The following is a 19,850-nucleotide window of genomic DNA, read 5'->3' on the forward strand; positions in this document are numbered from 1 at the left end:
TGAGACACGGAAAGGGACTGGGGACACAGATTCCCCAGTCCCTTTCTCTGCAGCCTCAGCTGCACTGGAGATGAATGAACAAAAGAGATAGCAGCTCCTCCACATTCATAAACTGAGACATTGCAAACAATGTAAACATTCTAAAGTCTATTTCAACTTTTGTAGCCAAATTGAAATAGAGTGGACCTGGTCCTCTTCTGGGGCCCTCTGTTGGCACTCCTGGCTCCTCCTCTCTTCAGCGTGCCCCCATAGCAAAGCCACTTGCTATGGGGGGGTACTTGTGGGGGCTCGAGCCTGAGCTGGGCTATGTGCGTCTATACAAAAAAAAAATGACTGACAGCATTTAGTTACCTGTTCTACAAGTGCAAAAAAAATACCTGTAGATCCAGGAAACAGTTGAGCTTGCAAATTTTTGTACACTCTGCAGCACTATATTAAGCATTATCAACCCTGGCCAGTTCTCTTTTAAAGTGTTACTGAACCCAGGACCCTGCATTCACTATATCTGGTCTCCCACAGTACACAGAACATAGAAATGCAGTTATTTTAGTAAATATAAACTGCTAAATACCTTTTCTCATCTGTAGTATATAGTAGTCTTTTGACTTCTATCAGCGTCCGGCCAAGCACTGGTTAAAGTTTGCAGCAGGAGTTTCTATTCTCCTCTGACTGTCCTATGAGTCTGCATGACCCCTGACCATCTGTCTGGATAGTGCTGATTGGCCCTGTGCCAATCACATGCACCCTCCTAAGAAAAACTCTCTACACATGTTCAGTTTGGTGTGTATTGCTAGAGTCCCCCCAAGGCTCTGTACTATCAGGACATGAATTGGGGACTGTGAAATAAGGGGAGGATCAGATAAGACAGAATCAAACTGTCTTTTTACAGTGTACAAGATTAACCCCTTAGGTTCCATAGTGAGTATAATAAATATGCTTTACTGCATATACAGATTGATTTTACTGTTGTGGGTTTAGTTACACTTTAACTATGGGACCCCCCCCCCCAAGTAATAGAGTTAAAAGGAGGAGATGTTTTATATTCCTAGCACACTGCCTGTGCTAGAGTGACAAAGCTGCTCTTCCATAGGTACAATACAGTTATCGAGTGTTGCCACCCTAGGACAGAGTGTGTAAGGCCCCTTTCACACTTGTGCGACTTGTCCTGCGACTTGTCCTGCGACTTGGGACTGCAAAGTCGCATGAAAAGTCTTACGCCATGATTTCCAATGAGTACCATTCATATCTGTGCGACTTCAAGAGGCACCGTCATCAAAGTAGTCCCTGTATTACTTTGGTGAGACTTTCATGCGAGTTGAGGTCCATAGACCTCAAGTTTACACAGGCATTACCTTAAATCGCTGTAAAATCTTGCGACTTTCAAGTCGCAGCAGTGTGAAAGGGGCCTTACTTGCAGTATCAACAGATTAAAAAAGAACTAATGCATCGACCCAGTTTAACGACTGGTAAGCTGCGATATATTACATTTGTTTAATGACAGATTTCCCGGTTTTGCTTGTTATACTTAAATCTTTCCTTTCTCTGTTTAAAGTGTGTTGGTTTGTATTGTTTCCTATTTTTATACTGGAATGTTTCTGTAATGCTGTTATTTGTAGGCATTAAAATTAAAATGAATCTTGTAACAACCGCTTCTCAATATTTTGTAGGAGCAATATGAAACAGAAGATTTTGTTATTAAATCCACTGACAACCTCCTGGTCTGTGGTCGGGCAGAGAAAGATCACTGTAGTCTTGAAATTCATGGTAAGTACACTTCACTGACTGTCAAAACTGTGTTGGCTGCTGAGAAATGCATCTTCTTATGGGCAGTCACATAATTTTCAGGATGCTAAATTCTGTCTTGCAGGCAGTGATGACAGTGAGAGGTTAAAATGTACGTCAGGGTAAACCCCCCCCCCCCCCCAAAAAAAAAAATATGCATGTCTTCATGTTATTTTTAATCTTTTTTTATCTTTTAACACTGAAAACACTTTTTAAGTACTTGCCGATGCCTATTTCCTATGAAGAGTAGGTAGAGGGGTGGTTTGAGAGGTGGGGGTGCAGTAGAGTTGGGCGAGGCTGAGGTAAGGGTGGGGGGCCGGGGAGTAGGGTCTAAGTGAGGATAGGGTGGGCTGGGGAGTGTAGGCTGGTAAGTGAGGGCAGGGTGAGAGAGGGGAAGAGTAGGAAGGTAAGTGGGGGCATGGTGGGGGGGGGGAGTAGGAGGGTAAGTGAGGACAGACTGGGGGGGGGGAGTAGGGGGTAAGTGAGGGCTGGGTGGGAAGGGGAAGAGTAGGAAGGTAAGTGAGGGCAGGGTGGGGGGGGGAATAGGAGGGTGGGGGGGTAAGTGAGGGCTGGGTGGGGGGAGTAGGGTGGTGAGGGCAGGGTGGGGGGGTAAGGGGGTAAGTGAGGGCTGGGTAGGGGGAGTAGGGTGGTGAGGACAGGATCGGGGGTGGTTTTTGGAAGGTAGGTGAGGGCAGGGTGGGGGGGGGGGTGGATTGCAGATTGTCAGAGACTGCGGACATGGTGCATAGTGTGATGAGATGATATTTACATAGGAAATAATCAGAGAGCCCTCAATAATCAGTGAGGATCCCAGCACAGCTATCAGAGGATTATCATATGTTGTGCAGGTGAATCTTCATGTCATATCCCCATTCAGGACCTTTACACGGATCGAATTATCACAGATAACCCTTAATTTGACTATCAATCAGGCAGACATTAGTTGGAGGTGTGACTGCACACAGCACAGCCTTTAGGTTGCCTGCAGACTCACCCCAGTAACCCAGACTTGCTCCCGTAACCTGCATTCCTAGGAAGAAATCTACCGACACAGAGACAGAATAGAGGAATCTTGTGTATTCCGGGCTGCACTGAGTGATCACATCCCGCTGTCCCTCCAGCTTGCAGAGCCTTACAGTGCACATTGACGGATGTCAGCACACACTGCAGACTGAGCAACATACACACACAGACACGAGGAAGCAAAGGCCACCCCGCCCATTCTCCATAGATGGGGGGTGAGCAGAGTCCCTGAGAGACGACTGGGGGGGCGCTCTATAGGAATGTGACTTGGAGGCTCGATAGGCACTGAACACTTTCATTATAATCCATTCACCCTCTGTTGAGTCCACCCCCCTTGCCCTCCTGTAGCAACATAACTGGTCGGCGTTGCCCAACAAGGCAAATGCCTTGTTTGCCTCGGTAGATACGACCCTGCCTGTCAGTACACCCAGCACTGCAGAGGACATGCGCCCGCGGCCAGTCCGGCCTGGTGACAGCTGATGGGAGGGGAGGAGGAGGCGGGGAGGGGAATCCTATGGACAGCTGACATGGTTGTTAAGGACGCGGCGGCCCCGCTCCTTAACGACCATTAATTACCGACATTCATTTCTTTACATTTCAGCTGTTAGTGGGGAAATCCTGCTGACAGCTGAAAAAAACAAACTAGAAGGTATCAGTGCATTTCCACGAGTACCGATACCCTTAAAAATGCTTCGTATCGGCACCAATACCGATACTGGTATCGGTGCAACCCTTTGAAATTGCTGTAAGTACAGAAAATTACCTATTGACCTGCTAGATATACTTTATACTCCTAAATTCTTGGTTTGGTTGACAACATGCTGTCTTTTGCTTGATTCCCAAGAACCTGCCCACGCATTGTCTGATATAAAAGGGTTCTCATGGGATGTAGTTCTTGGTGGGGGTGAGGGGTAATTTAAAGATTTTTACATAGAAAATTAACAGATTACTCGCACACTAGAGCTGTACGATTAATCGTCAAGAATCGTTATTGCGTTTTTTTTTTTTTTGTTTTTGTTTTTTCCGTTGCGATCTTGACAAAAGTGTTTCATCATTCTTTCTATGCAAAGAATTCTCTTTGCTCTTCTGAAGCCACAACCATTAGAAGAAAGGAAGAAAAAAATGGGCAGTCTGCCAAGAATCACAACATTCTTTAGCAGTGGAACTTAAGTATAAACATTGAAACAATTTGTCAAAGGAGTAGACTCGTGTGTAAATGAGGAAAGTTTGACCACTTACACTAAACCTTTTTCTGACATTTGTTGATTTCAAGTTAAAATAATTTTTTATGCTAGAAAATTAGAACCCCCAAACATTACACACACATATATATATAAATATATAGAATTTTTTTTAGTAGAGACCCTAGAGCAGGGGTGCTCAACCTGTGGCTCTCCAGCTGTTGCAAAACTACAAGTCCCATCATGCCTCTGCCTCTGGGTGTCATGCTTGTGGCTGTCGGAGTCTTGCTATGCCTCATGGGACTTGTAGTTCCACAACAGCTGGAGAGCCACAGGTTGAGCACCCCTGCCCTAGAGAATAAAATGGGGGTTGTTGCAATATTTTATGTCGCACTGGATTTGCACAGCCTTCTTTCAAATGCAATTTTTTCAGAAAAAATTACTTTAATGAATAAAAAAAAAAAAACTAACCAGTAAAGTTAGCCTATTTTTTTTTATTTTTTTTTTTATATATATATATAATGTGAAAAATTTTACGTCGGAAGAATCGTGATCTTTTTATTCTAAGCAAAAAAATTGTGATTCTCATTTTGGCCAGAATCGTGCAGCTCTGTCACACACACGGGATGGATATAAACCGTTCTTCCTGCTGAGACATTGAGTTTGATTTGGAGTTAACCAAAATCTGGAAACCAATCAGCCTTCATGTTTTTTTTTTTTTTTGGTCCGCTTAATTGAACAAGCTGAAGTTAGAAGCTGATTGGCTACCATGCACAGCTTCACCAGATATTGCACTCTCCAGTTTTAGTACATTTAGCTCATCGTATTATGACAGCTCAACAACATTTTTACAATGTTCCCGTTCAACAGAAGTTGATCAGTGATAGCCATATATGGATTAGATTATGGCCTGTCGCTACTAAATTTGCTGAATTTTGATTCATCCATGGCCAGTTTTACATAGTTGGACTTGCTACTAACTTACAGCCCTCAGCTACTTGACTTTAAAGGAGAGCTGAGGGGTGCTTGAAGCCTGAGCCCTTAACTGAGATCTTTCACTGAGGTGATGACCTGATTGATGGGTGCTTTGCTGTCATTGATATTGACAGAGCTGAGAAAAATCGGAAGGAAACATTCTGTACAATGCACGATTGTTTGATTTTTGTATAGTGCGTACACGACTCTCGGCATCCGATTCAGACTTTCCAAGAATTTATGAAGGGACAAACGACAACTTTTCTCATATGAACAGAGTGAGCCATTTTCATTTAATGTATACTGTTTTCGTACAAGAAAATCAGATATGAAAGACTGTGCAGGATCATAAACCATAAACGCCCAAAAAGCCTTTGTCATATGCAAATTTTCATACATTTCTATCCTTGTTTCTGACTTGCTGTGAACCATCGAGGAAAACTGGATAATTCTTATAGTGTGTTCAAACCTTAAAGTGTAACTCCACTTTCGTGTGTGTGGGGGGGGGGGGGGATATAGCATATACAATTGTGACACAAGTCACATTGTAATTGAATGTTATTAAAAATGATCTTTCCTTCATTCTGCAACTCTGTAATTTTCTGTAAAATGCAATATGGCTACCTGGAGGTGTTCTGTACACAGAATATATACAGAACGCCCCCCAGAGACATGATTTCCTGCTTGTGTGATTGGCTCACTGATTTTCCCAGAAGTCTATGCTAAGATACAAATCAGAATTTCAGGCATCCCCTGCAACAAAAAAGTAATTTTTGGTGAGATACTCCAAATAGGAAATCACGTCTAAAGGAATGCAGACCCTGCCGTTTTCCTCATTGGAGCTCTGCAGGTGCAGCAGCTGATTGATAATTATGAAACCACTCCCATTAGACTGACTTACCACATGGACACAGACAAACACACAAGGATTTCTTCAGAATAACAAAAGGTAGGAATCTGCAACAAAGCTTAGTTAAAAATCCTTGCAATGTACATAGGTCCCAGAGGGGAATGTTTTTTTAGCAACAAAAGTAGAGTTGCTTTTTAAGTATAGCAGACTCTTCTCTGACAATCAGTCTTTTCAGATAAGGAGTCAGACCTCACACAGCCATTGGCTCTGCTTTGTAAAATCATGTGTGAGGGGAGCGTTCTTAAGTGTCAGAAATTGCATGTTAGAGTGCCTCATATTTTGGGGCTCCTGGGAAACATCTAAAGGTGGGTACACGTGGATTGAAATTCAGACAGTTCAGTAGTGACTGGCCATATTTTTGATCTGTGTGTGGCTCTCTCTATTCAACAGAAGCCGATTGGCCTTGCTTGAAAACTACATCGATCAACTCCTGCAGTCAATGGGCTGCAGGTGCTGATCATCGTAATCTGATAGAGGAGAATCCCTGCTGTCAGAACACAGTGCCGCAGCAGGACAAAGGAATCCGTTTGTCTTTTTTTTTTTTTTTTTTTTTCCAACCCTCCAGCTGAACCAAAAAAAAAAAAGCATTTATACTTAGCTTAAGTTGAACTTCACCCAAAAAGCGAAGTTCCACTTTTCAGCCCACCAGCCTACTCCCCCTCCGACCACCACTTTCAAGTACTTTTATTTTTTTTGGCGAGGAGTGGATACCTAGGTGGGTCACGCAGGTGATCCAATTGTAAGTTTCCCCTCCCCTTTGCTTGCAGTCTTCTGGGACAAGTCGCAGGTCCCATAAGGCTGCGGGACCATGCGCAATGGGAAGCTGGCTGTGAGGCTGCAAGAAGTCACACCTGGGTTCCCTTAGTAAACATGCCAGGGACCGGCAGACCAGTGAAGAACCTGCCCAGGTGAGTGATGACAGTGCTGGATCCCTGGACAGCTAAGTGTCCTTTTATTAAATGTCGATAGCTATGGTATTTGTAGCTGCTGTCTTTTAATTTTTTTTTTTGGGGTGGGACTGAAGATCCTTTTTAATGAGGAGTACCTGCAGGTATATATTAACAATTGTTAGTCTAACATGTGTGCTCCTTTAGTTGGCCACTGAACTGCCTATTAGGTCTGTACGTACCTCTTTAAGATCCCGTTCACACTTGCTGCATGATAAAACTGTCCATTTTACCATATTGTCTGGTCTCCGTTTTGTGCCAGAGGTGGCGGGGGGTGCCTTAACCTTAACTTTTTTTTTTTTTTTGCTTTACTGAAATGTCAAAGTGACACCATTCATTTGCACCATGTGAGCTCAGGGTCTTTGGGTAAAAATGACTAAGGCCCCTGTGGGCTGAAATGCATTAGCACTTTTGTAAGATGATTCGTACACCCCTTTTATAGAAGACAGTAAGGATTGCTGTTTTCTGCAGAGTCGCCAAATTGTCGGCTCTTCCATTTGCCTGTTTATGCGTTGTGGAAAAATGCATTTTTACGCAGTGTCCTGACACTCTCCTCAGGGGAGTTTTGCAAGGTGAAGAGGGTACGTAGAATACAGTTGTTTTTTTATGTGCCTTTGCTGTGGCTGGCATTGATCAGATGCAGAAAAATACCAATCACCGCATATAGTGTGAATGAGCCCAAGTCATGATGGGCAGCCCAACGGCCAACTAAAGGAGGCTGACAACGTGGCAGCTAATTGCAAAACCTAAAAACCTAGTGTTGTCAGCCTGAAAAGGGAAGTGCTGTAACTGGCAGGATCTCTGGGTAAGAAACTTTTGAATCCTGAAACTTCTGTTAATTTTTTACTTTGAGTTTTTTTTTTTTTTTTCCCAGTGTACAACCATGAAGAGGACTCTTTCTACGTTCACCATGACATTCTGATACCAGCTTACCCTCTGTGCACTGAGTGGCTGAACTTTGACCCAAATCCAGAAGAATCTACAGGTAATTGTTATAAATTGTAGAATGCTATGAAGAAGTGTATGCTTCACAAGGTAACCTAAAATATGTAAATTCTGACAATTTAGTTTCTTATTTAATCCTTTTTAGACTGTTAAATATACCATTGTAATGGTTTTGTTATAGCTGTTCGAAAAGTGCAAACAAAAACATCAATTATATTGTCAGTAAAACCCATTTCACAATGGTCTGGTGCCGACGCTAGCGGTAAAGCACCACTAGTTTTAGCGGCACTTTTCAGCTGCTAGCAGGGTGCTTTTAACCCCAGATAGCGGCCGAAGGCGCCCATGTTGCGGTGCTGCCTAAGCGCTTTGCAGGCACTTCCGTAGCGCTGCCCATTCATTTCAGTGGGCTGGGGTGGTTTGGGAGCGGTGTAGACACCACTCTCGCACCTCACTAAAGATGCTGCTTGCAGGACTTTTTTTTCCGTCCTGCAAGTGCACCGCTCCAGTGTGAAAGCACTCTGGCTTTCACACTGGGGTGACTTGAGATGTGCTTTTCAGGCGCTTTATAGGCGCTATTTTTAGTGCTAAAACTCCTGAAAAGCACCCCAGTATGAAAGGGGTTTAAATAAATCTTGTCACCTGAGTAGTATAACTACCTTGTGTCTCGTTGTGTGCTCAGTCTTGTAATGGTGTGTGACCTGTGAGAGTTTGGCTGTTCCTCACCCCATTTTATGCCCCTCGCACAACTGTTTTGGTTAGTGTTTGTAGATCTAAAAAAAAAAGTTATGTTACTGCCTCCTAAAAGAGATGTAATATCCATTTTTTTTTCAGTCCTGCCTGTGTTGTATAATACCTGGTGGATCCCGCCTCCTGAGAGTAAACTGACCACACTAGCATGGCTGCTGATTCATGCTAGTGTGGTCAGTTTACGTTTTGTGTCCTCAAGCTGTTAATACAGGCACGCTGTGCTAGAGAGCAGTGTGCGCCTGTATCGTCTGTAATCTGCAGCAAGCCACACCCCCTCCAGCCACTCCTGCCCTCCATTTATTGCACTAGACTGGGGATTACGCTGTGTTTCATCACCATGGAAACACAGTGAGACCCAGTGGCAACGTTATTTCCATGTAGTGGTGTCATGCCCACCAGCAGATCTGTGGATTGCTTAGTAAGCTACAGCGATCATGTGACCTGCAATTCAGATGCCGGGGATTATACTATAGCCACATTTTTACAGACAAAGAAACTAGGAGTTATTACACGGTAACAGTTCTCAGTTTAATAATGTTTTCCACACTATTTACCTTTACAACCAGTTTAATGATTGTGTAATCATTAAAGCCCACTTGTAGGAAAGGCCGCTTGGTGATTTTTACCTACAGGTAAGCCTATAATAAGGCTTACCTGTAGGTAAAATGAATATCTCCTAAACTTGCACCATTTAGGAAATATTCACACTGGATGCAGCCAGTTACGTCACTGCGCAAAGTATTCCGGACCTTCAGAGCTTTGTGCTGGAACCGTGGGCTCCCGCACGCATGTGCAAGAGTGATGTCATCGCTGCTCTGGCCAGTCACATAGCCAGAGTGAGCAAACCCAGAAGAGAGACTGGGGGAAAATACCAGCCCTCTCAGCGGTGACCAAGCGCTGCTGGAAGGCTTCACTCCAAGGTAAGCATTTCATAATGTGCTAGTATGCGGTTCATTATGAAATTGACTTACAGGTGTTTTTTTGTTTTCTAAGCAGCCGTGGTTTACTGCTTTAACCTACAGATGAAATTGATGATCATTAGCACCTGCTTGGTATAATTGGTTAATTTTACACCTGACTCTAATCCTACAAAATCCTTGACTTTGTGCAAGTGTACAAAGTGAGCAGTTGTAAGAGCTGATGCTGGCTTAAAAACCGAAGAGTAGTCACACCAAATATTGATTTAGGTTTTTTCTTTGGTCCATTTGGTTTGCATTTAGTAAACTTATAAAAATAAACAATTAAAATGTACATATAATTCTTAAAGCATTCTTAGTTTACAGCCTTTTTCCACACCTTTCTAAAATTTTTGCACAGTACTGTTAGGCTACTTTCACACTGGGGCAGGCGTCGGCGGTAAAGCGCCGCTATTTTTAGTGGCGCTTTACCGCCGTTTCAGTGGCGCTATTTCGACTGCTAGCAGGGCGCTTTTAACCCACACAAAGTGTAAACAATTATTGTGCTAACCAGTGAGAGGGTGAACAAATACAGCTGCTACATACGACTGTGAGAAAAATTCATAAGATAAAGGGATGTGGAAATGTAGCGCTAAAAAATGAAAAACGTGATAATAAAACGTTGACAACTCAAATCTACAACAATCTGAGTCCAATCAGTGAATGAATGAAAGAACAAATCCCAGCTAGGTCAGTCCAAATAGAAGTCGAGATCCACACCGGTGGAATAGTTGTTCTCAAAAGGAAATAGATGGTGGGTTGAGTATGTATAACATCCAATGTAAGATAAGATTGAATACTCTTACCGGAAACAGTGGATCTGGATGTCAGCGACACCAGGTCAATCAGGCATGGATATCAGGATCATCAGATCCACAGGAACGCTCCAGAGGTCCGGACGGGTCCAGGGATTGATCAATGAAGTCTTGATAACACCAACAGCCATCGAGAAGTTGTTGACCAGGCCGAAAGGCCAAAAAAACTCACATCCAAGGAGCTATAGAAAGGAAAAAAAGGCTTCCAATGGTGCAGGTCAAAAAACACTTAGTTTTTATTTAAAAAAATATATATACAAGGTAAAAATGTGATCACAGATAAAAAGCAATATGGAGAGCAGTTTTCGACTAGTGGCTGAAAAAGGTTTTAAACCTCCTGCAAAGCACTGCTGCCCCATTGATTTCAACGGGAAGGGGCGCTTTAGGAGCCGTGTATACACTGCTCCTACAGCGCTGCAAAGATGCTGCTTGCAGGACTTTTTTTTACTGTCCTGCAAGCTCACCGCCTCAGTGTGAAAGCACTGTGTGAAAGTGTCCTTAATATCATTGTATATGACACTTTGAGTGAAATGTCCATATTCATTTTGTGCACATGCTCAAATAGAATCATTAGAGATCCCTGCTGGAACAAGCAACTGTGGTCCTGACCCCTGTAAGATGCATTAGGAACAAGGAGGCATCCACCTTATGACATCCCACCAATAAGTGTGGGGTGGATATAGTCATAAAAATCAACCAAGTCCTGAGAGCCACTAACCGCAACTCCTATGAGCTGACCCTCAATGGAGGCCACAACTTCTTATAGTAAACACACCAGAGTAATCCAATGTAGTATACTCCAGCATGTGCAAAATAGGTAAAAGTAATATGGGTTTATGCAAAGTACTCTTTTGCCTATTAACTATGTCCCCTGCCTGATCCCTCAGCTTGTATAATTGGAGAGAAAAAAAAAAAACAATGCGTGTGTGTGTATTTAGCTATTTGCGTAGGATTTAAATATTTGGTTAGAACTTTTACTACTGTCTTTGTCCCAATTAAGGCGATTCACCCCTCTAGTCATACTGGTGAACATTATCATTTAGATATAAAGTTAAGAGAGTGTCAACATTTTAGAGCTGTCCCCAGAACAAGCGAAGAGGGGAAATCTTCCAATGAGGACATGGGAGCAACTGTCCTCACTTTCCTCCCTTTGGGAGACTTTCCATAACTTCTGTTGTTCCTTTGGGGCAGAAAGTTGATGGAAATTTCCCCAGTGGTGCTCAGACAGCAAAAAATTAACTCCACCCAAAGTTTAAAAAAAAAAAAAAAAGTTTATGCTCTAAATACACCAAATGTCCACCAGAAAGAAAATGTAATATAATTTTACTACATGCGGTATTTTTTTTTTTTTCACAAAAAGTGAAATTCAGATGAACTTCATACAAAGTGAAAAAATAAAGTAAAATATGAATTGCTTATGTCGCGTTACTTTAATAATTAAATTACTTTGGAATGCAAAAGCCGGTAAAAGGGTTAACTTTTAAGCACATCTGACAGCTGTATCCCCCTCCCTTGTTCTGGTCAGCTCGCTGCCGCTGTTCTATACATATATCACAGTTAGAATTTAAAGAGCCCATATAGGTTTCAGTTACATTGATGGAAAACATGTAATCTAAATCGTCCGCCTTTTTTTTCTGTACTTTAATAATGATGTTTTTACATTGTTGCTAGCAGTCAGAAAACATTTTAATACTCAGCAGTGCTTTTTGGACTTGTTAACTGCTTGGTGGCAGGATAATAAGCCCCTGCAGGAGAAAGGTAATGGATAGAGCCAGGGCTCGTTATTTGCTGTAAAAGTTTATTTCCCCCTCCCGGCTGCCATGATTACGTTAAATCACAGTTGGCCCAATCTCGGTGTTGGCTGATTTGGGTTTTATTTTATTGATCCAGACTCACAATACAGTTATAATGTCCTTAGGACGGGCTCACTTGGGGGTATCGTGCTGCTACTTTATAATACCATCACATAATAGACCCCGTTGTAGGTGTTTAACATTTAATGAAAATCTCACAGACCTGGGGCGTGGCCTGGCTGCGAGAGATGGCGGACGCTTAGGTGAAGAGCTCTCGACACCCCGGGACTGCTTTCATCAAATACTGCGGTGAAAATTTCATTTCTGCCTACGAGACACGATGGGGACAGCCTCTAGACATTCCTCAACGTCTAGGTCCCGGTCCCCCCGCGCACAAAGCGACAATATGAGCCAAAACATTCCGGAGATGTTTCGGTCTCAGAGAGGGAACATGGCGCCTTCCCGCCGGAGGCAGTCTCCAGCTTCACAAACGCGCGCTCTCCCGCCAATGGAACTTATCATGACTGACTCACGACCGGCTCCTACAACTCCCAATGATGTGTCGAGCGGGACTGCTATGGCTACCCCGATTAATATACAGGACCTTCGAAATGTGGCCGCGGATATAAAGGACACCTTGTCGGCGGCCATAGCTGAGCTACGCTTAGACATCAGAGCACTGACAGACAGAGTTCACGTTGTGGAGAAAGTCACCGAACGCCATGAGATGCAGATCCGTAAGACGGCAAGGAAGGTGGACTTCCATACTTTGCAGCTTAGAGATCTCCAGAGGCATACGGAAGACCTCGACAACAGAGGTCGGCGCCATAATTTAAGAGTGCGCGGCCTTCCGGAAACCATCGACAACGAAAACCTTTCCCGAGCGATCACCACTCTCTTCAACGACATTCTTGATAGACCTGCTCACACCGTTATTGAAATGGAGCGGATTCATCGGGCTCTCCGGCCTAGAGGGAGAGAAAACGATCCACCGCGGGATATCGTATGTTGTCTGGTGGACTATCATCTAAAAGAAGACATCCTCAAAGGCGCCCGGAGCAGGCAGTCCCTATCTTTCGAGTCTGCCCCGGTTCAGATTTTCCAAGATTTATCGGGAATTACCCTGCAGCACCGTCGAGAATTGAGGCCTCTTTTGGATGTTCTGCGATCTAGAAACATATTGTACAAATGGAGGTTCCCCTTCTGTTTATCCGCCACTCACCTGGGGCGCACGGCACACCTGAAGGTGCCGGAAGATTTACCCCTTTTTTGCGCCACCCTGGGGATCCCCCTTGTTGAAGTACCTAATTGGTACGCCAACTTTCGGCAGCCGCTATACAAACCTGCGGATTCTCAGGCGGAAAGGATGGAATATCAGGAATCGAGATATCGTAGGAGACGCTCTTCATCTGGATCTAGGCATCATCCCGCATCAGATACTACCCAAAGGGATCGTAGCCCTTCTGCCTCCCCGAGATCCCGAAGAGCTCGGAGGGATCGCTAAATATGGCCTGCAGGGAGAAGTATGGGCGCCTCTGAGCATTGTTGGCGCAATACACAGGAAGAAATGACACTGTTTTCAGGTTTTTATCACCCTTGGGTTTTTTTTTTTTATTATTGTTACTCTCTGCTTTTTCCCAGTTTTGCTCCTTTTTTTTTTGCCGCGCTCAGCTCTTGATGGAGCGGCCTGTTTAAGCTACGTTCTACGGCTGCCACACTGAATAATGTTTCCTACGGGTGTAAGTGAGTAATACTCTTTACCAAGGGCACTATCTGCCTCCTCCCATTCATAAGGTCTCAAGTTACTACAAACCTTCTGGTATGCAGACTGCGAACTACCTTTCCCAGAATGCTCTTTCTCAGTCTTTAGATCCTATTGGTCTTGGGAACGTTCAACTTAACTTTGCAATGTTGCTTCGCCACCTCCTTCTTCCCTACTCCTGCTCATTAATACGGCCTGCTTTCAGTGGCAGTGTTAGTGCATATGATCTTATTGAACCTTGATGAGATACTGCCTAGTTACTACGTTCCATGGGACACCTGAACTGCAAGTTAATGGCCTGTTCTGGATGGTTAGACGTTTTTGATTACCTGGTCAGAGGTTTCTGGCCATCTTTACTGACTGAATGCTGACTGGATTTCACTATGCTTTCCTGGGAGGTTTGCTTTATAATTAATAATCCTGCTCGTTTAGTTATGTGGAAGCTCTATATTATTTTTTCTTTCCTATGGTGTTAATACATGTGGTAGAATTCACTCAGGTTCTAATATGGTCTTTCTCTAATGCATATATCTCTGGACGTATATCCTCTTCTGGGTAAGCCCAGAACCGACCTCTCATTTGCGGGTTTTGAAACGGTCCAAACAGGGGGTGCTTTCCTCCTGAAGGACAACGTCCTGATAGGCGAACAGAGATGTATGATCTACCTATATGTGTTTCTGAGTGAAGCATAAGTTGGAATTCTCTTCAATTCCTGTAGGCAACGCTCGGTCATATTTGTCCGATTTGAGTACTTGTTTTAAGCATAGGTTTGGCAGTGGTTCCTGTTTTCAGGTAAATACTCATAAGATGCTCACTGACAAAGTTTGCAAGTTCACGGATTTTATACTAATGTTTTTCGATTAAAAGTGGATTTTGACATTGGCACTAGAATTATATAACCTTCTAAGATTGTGCCATATATTGTCTAATACTTTGGTAGCATATACCTAATTGTTGTATGCCTTTCACGTCCCCTACCATTTGGGCCGGCTATGGTTCTCATTGTCCCCAGACAATGGCTCTAGCGCTTTTTCTAACAACTTAAACACCCTCACCTCCTTTACACTGTATTCCGATGTCCCGGGGTGTCGTCCCTTCCCTTATCATCACACACATTTTTCTTATTATAATACCTCGGCTCACTCCAGGGCAACCCCCACACTGGGGAGTACATTGGTGCACACGTTTCTGTACAGAGACGTGGGCGCCTCTTGCTCTTTAGTATCCAACCGATATTATATCCTTTAGTGGTGGCGGATACCTTCCGCCCATCTATCGGTTTTTTCCACCAGTTCTCCTACCTTCCTATTCCATCCCCCCCCCCCCCCCTTTTTTTTTTTTTTTTTTTTTTTTTTTTTTTTTTATTATTTACCTCTGTTTAGTCATGTCGCACAGTAATGTAACCCCTGCTCCACCTAGTCACACTCAGCTTACACTATATTCGGTTAATATTAGGGGGCTCAACACGCCCGAAAAGAGATCGCAACTATTGCTATCTTTACATAAGGCTAGAGCACATATTGCCCTAATACAGGAGACTCACTTCAGATCCGACTCCATTCCTAAACTTTGCAACCACCACTACCCAACGGTTTATCACTCGTCGAATGATGCGGCGAAATCCAAGGGAGTCGCTATTATAATTTCCAAACACTGCCCCATCAAAATATCTGATATTCAGAGAGATACACAGGGTAGATTTATTTTCATCAAAGGACAGCTCTATAACAAACCCGTCACCATCGCGAATATCTATGCTCCTAACAAACAGCAGGTGACATTTTTTCATAATACTTTACATCAACTCACAGCTTTTCAATCTGGTATGCTGGTATTAGGTGGTGATTTTAATGTTCCATTGTCACCTATCCTGGATACTTCCAATGGTGTATCCTCTTTGCCATATCGAGCCCTTCGATCGATTAAATCTCAATTGCAAACGCTGACACTTCACGATACCTGGAGAACACTCAATCCTCGCTCACAGGATTACACTTTTTTTTCCCCTCCACACTCCAAATACTCCAGGCTGGACTACTTCTTTATTACACAAGCTGATTTGCCCTCTCTTGATAGTGCCACAATAGCCCCTATGGTCCTATCAGATCATCACCCCATCTCTATTACCCTCTCTTTCCGGCAAGCTTACTCCAGATCCCCAATTTGGCGCCTAGATGAGTCCTTGCTATTGGATGAGGTTGATAAACAGACCATCTCTGATAGCTTGCAACAATATTTTCTAGAGAACACAAATACAGAGGTGCACCCTATCACAACCTGGGCGGCACACAAATGTGTCATGCGGGGTGTTTTTATCTCGTTGGCGGCAAAAAGACAAAAGCTTAAAACGGCTCGTATCAGAGAACTAACTGAGCGTATTCAATCCCTAGAAAAAGCTCATAAACGTTCTTTAGCGAACAGCTGCTTAGAGGCTCTTACTGAAGCCAGGGAAAACCTTTTAGAAGAATTACAGAAAACAATAAAACGCAAGTTTGCTTTAACACATAAACTTTTTTATGAGTTTGGTAATAAAGCTGGGAAGCTGTTAGCGAGAGCCTTACAAAAGAAAAAAGCTCTTCATACCATTCACGAGATAAAGACCCCCACAGGTGACACGTTGGAAGACACGAACATTATTACGCAACAATTTGTTGCATATTTCCATAAATTATACAACCTACCTGCGCAAACCTCAGCGGATCACATTTCACGCAGACAGGCTTTAATTCAGGAATTCCTTTCTAGCTACTGTCCCGTTTTATCGGATTCGGAAGAGGTGGCGAGTTTAGCCTCTCCTATATCAGTGGAGGAAGTAACCGCAGCCTTGAAACAACTTAAGGCGGGCAAAAGCCCAGGGCCGGACGGTCTTACTGCAGGCTACTATAAAGCCTTTTCGGACCAACTAATACCACACTTTGTTGCAACGTTTAATAACTTTTCCTCTACCGATGTAAGACACGCGGACATCATGGAGGCACATATTACGTTACTCCCTAAACCAGGGAAGGATACGACACTAATTTCTAATTACCGTCCCATATCCTTATTAAATGTGGACATCAAGCTGTATGCTAAGGTCTTGGCGAATCGGATCTTGCCTCTTCTTCCGAATCTGATTTCTACGGACCAGGTGGGCTTTGTCCCTGGAAGGGAGGCTAGGGACAATACCACTAAGGCCCTCAATATACACAATTGGCTAACATCTTCTTCCACAAGGGGTTTCTTTTTGTCGTTGGACGCGGAGAAGGCGTTCGACAGGGTGGCATGGGACTATATGCAAGCAGTGCTTCAGACTCTTGGTTTTCCAACTACCTTTACACAGATGATAATGGCACTATACTCGGTCCCCACTGCTAGACTGAGGGTCAATGGCCGCCTGTCGGACGCCTTCTCCATCTCCAACGGCACGAGACAGGGGTGCCCTTTGTCCCCCCTTATATTTATTCTAACTATGGAACCCCTTCTTCGCAAAATAAAGGATAACCCCAATATTAAAGGAGTCGACATTAAATCCCAATCCTGCAAAATGGCCGCATATGCGGACGATATACTACTGTTTCTGACTGACCCGATTACTACCATCCCTAACCTCCTTCATGATCTAAACACCTTCCAAACTCTATCAAATTTTAAAATTAATTTTGACAAATCCAGAGCTCTAAATATCACACTACCTGCGGCCACGGTCACACTTTGTCAAAATAACTACCCATTTAGGTGGGAAGCCTCAGCATTGATATATCTAGGAATTCGCATTCCAACTGACCTGGCCAGGTTGTATGACTGTAATTTTAGAAACATTCTCCTTAAACTACAAGATGATCTCTTACAATGGCATAAGGGATCATTTTCATGGTTTGGAAGAATTGCCATACTGAAACTTAATGTCCTGCCTAGATTGATTTATTTATTACATACTATCCCTATTCAGCTTCCTTCCTCCTTCTTTGTATCTTATAGTCGCATGTGCAGGTCATTTGTATGGTCTCATCGTGCCCCTAGATTAAGCTGGAATAAGCTAATCCTCCCGAAAAGGCTGGGGGGACTAGGATTGCCGGATTTAAAAACTTACCATCGGGCTGTCCACCTCACAAGAATTGTGGATTGGCATGTGCATAGTGCCAATAAGGATTGGGTCCGTATTGAGCAGGCCTTTTCACACCTCCCTCTTTTGAACCTTCCTTGGATTAAACCAGCCTCACTTCCCAATGCATGCTCCACACACCCACTGATAGGACCCACTTTGCTAGCTTTCCGAACATCTTGCTCAGCTCTCCAGCTAGACACAACTAATGGTCCTATGACACCAATATCCGGAAACCCGGAATTTTTAGCCGGTATAAATGATTGCAATTTGGACGACCCTGTACATCCCCGCACGTACAGAGCACGCGATTTTTTTCACAATGGTAACCTCCTTTCACTTGCTGAAATCTCCTCTAGATTTCCTGAACTCCGCATTCCATTTTACAAATTCCTTCAACTTCGACATTTCCTGACACATAATAGATCGACTACACACTGGTGTCGAGACCTTCACCCCTTTGAGTCCTTATGTAGTAGCTCTGAGCCACAGTCACACTTGATCTCGCAGATTAAAGCACTATTTCATGTTGATACCACTCCCTTACACAAGGTTCAACAACTATGGGAGACAGACCTCTCCCACACCTTCTCTACCGCTGACTGGGACGCTATAGCTGACTGTATGCATAAGGGTTCAATAAATGTTTCCACTCAGGAAAATAGATATAAAATATTTTCTAGATGGTACCGCACACCAGACAAAATTCATAAAATTTTTCCGCAAATCCCTTCGGTATGCTGGCGATGTGATTCAGCTGAAGGCACTTTCTTACATATTTGGTGGGAATGCCCCCTAATTGCACCTTTCTGGCGTGAGGTACACGATCTAATCGTTAAAATTACTACTTATACTCCTGATTTCTCACCAGCGCAATTTCTGTTGCACCACACGTCCATCTCGAAGCGGTCATATCATAAATCGCTTGTAATGCATTTAATCAATGCAGCCACTCAATGCCTCCCCAGGCATTGGAGGTCGGCTCAGCCCCCTACTGTAAACGAATGGATGAAGCAAGTAGACCGCATTGCGGAAATGGAAAAACTTATCCACCAAGCTCAAGATAGATATGACAAATTTAGTACTATCTGGTCTTGCTGGTTACATTTTCGGTCCAATAGCTCTGATCATTCGGTACCAGTTCAATAACCCTAAGAGTGAATTGCACTAATAGGAATAGATTTTCCTTACGAAACTTCCCCCCCCCCCCCCCCCCTTTTTTTTTTTTTTTTTTTTTTTTTTTTTTTTTCCTTTCCTCTCCCCCCTCCCTTTCCCCTCCTTCTCCCGTCCACAGCAAGTTCCCTGTAGGGGTGGACGTACGTTCGGTTTCAGATATAACGGATTGTGACATATTATTAATACGATTTTTCATGTTCGCTTGATCTATTAATGTTTACAATGGTATCCTATTTATGTGTGCTTTATACCGGTGACGCTCACTGTTTGGCAATAATTGACCACTATAAAGCTTTGTTTGTGCATATAGATACCAGGCGAATGAGTTTATACCTCTAGACCTTTTGCTTGTGTTTTTATGCCTTGCTGGAACCGTTTGTATTTGTATTTTACATTTGTATTCTGTAAAACTCAATAAAAATTTCTGGAAAAAAAAAAAAATCTCACAGACCTAGCGTGTCCATGTTACTGTAGCAAAACAGAGAGGATTATGGGAATCGGTGGCATAGAGGAGTGACATCATTCAAGAGCTTCTGGTCTGCTTTAAGGCTGGATTCACACCAGTCCGGTGCGAATTCCAGCTCCGTTCTCTGTGCGAAGAGAAAAAGCAGCTGTTCAGCATTTTGTAGCTATGGATCACCTGTGCAGGGAGAGGGGGAGTTGTAGTGAGGAGGGGGAGAGAATGCCTGTTCACAACGGAAAGCATCTGTGAATCAGATGCGTTCCCATAGAAGAATATGTGCCTGAAATTCGC

The 19,850-nt window shown here is 43.5% G+C and overlaps 1 protein-coding gene across 1 annotated transcript in view; it reads left to right on the top strand.

Moving 5' to 3' along the window:
• Nucleotides 1–19,850, top strand: part of PWP1 (PWP1 homolog, endonuclein) — a 103,916-nt gene that overhangs the window by 22,127 nt on the left and 61,939 nt on the right. Inside the window, exons 5-6 of the mRNA XM_077468484.1 lie at nt 1,668–1,764; nt 7,693–7,803. Of these exons, the coding sequence (XP_077324610.1) occupies nt 1,668–1,764; nt 7,693–7,803 (208 nt within the window). The remainder of the gene's footprint in view (nt 1–1,667; nt 1,765–7,692; nt 7,804–19,850) is intronic.

Source organism: Lithobates pipiens, unplaced genomic scaffold, assembly GCF_037356315.1.
Source record: "Lithobates pipiens isolate NorthernLeopardFrog02 unplaced genomic scaffold, aLitPip1_a1.2 Scaffold_8, whole genome shotgun sequence".
Taxonomy (NCBI): domain Eukaryota; kingdom Metazoa; phylum Chordata; class Amphibia; order Anura; family Ranidae; genus Lithobates; species Lithobates pipiens.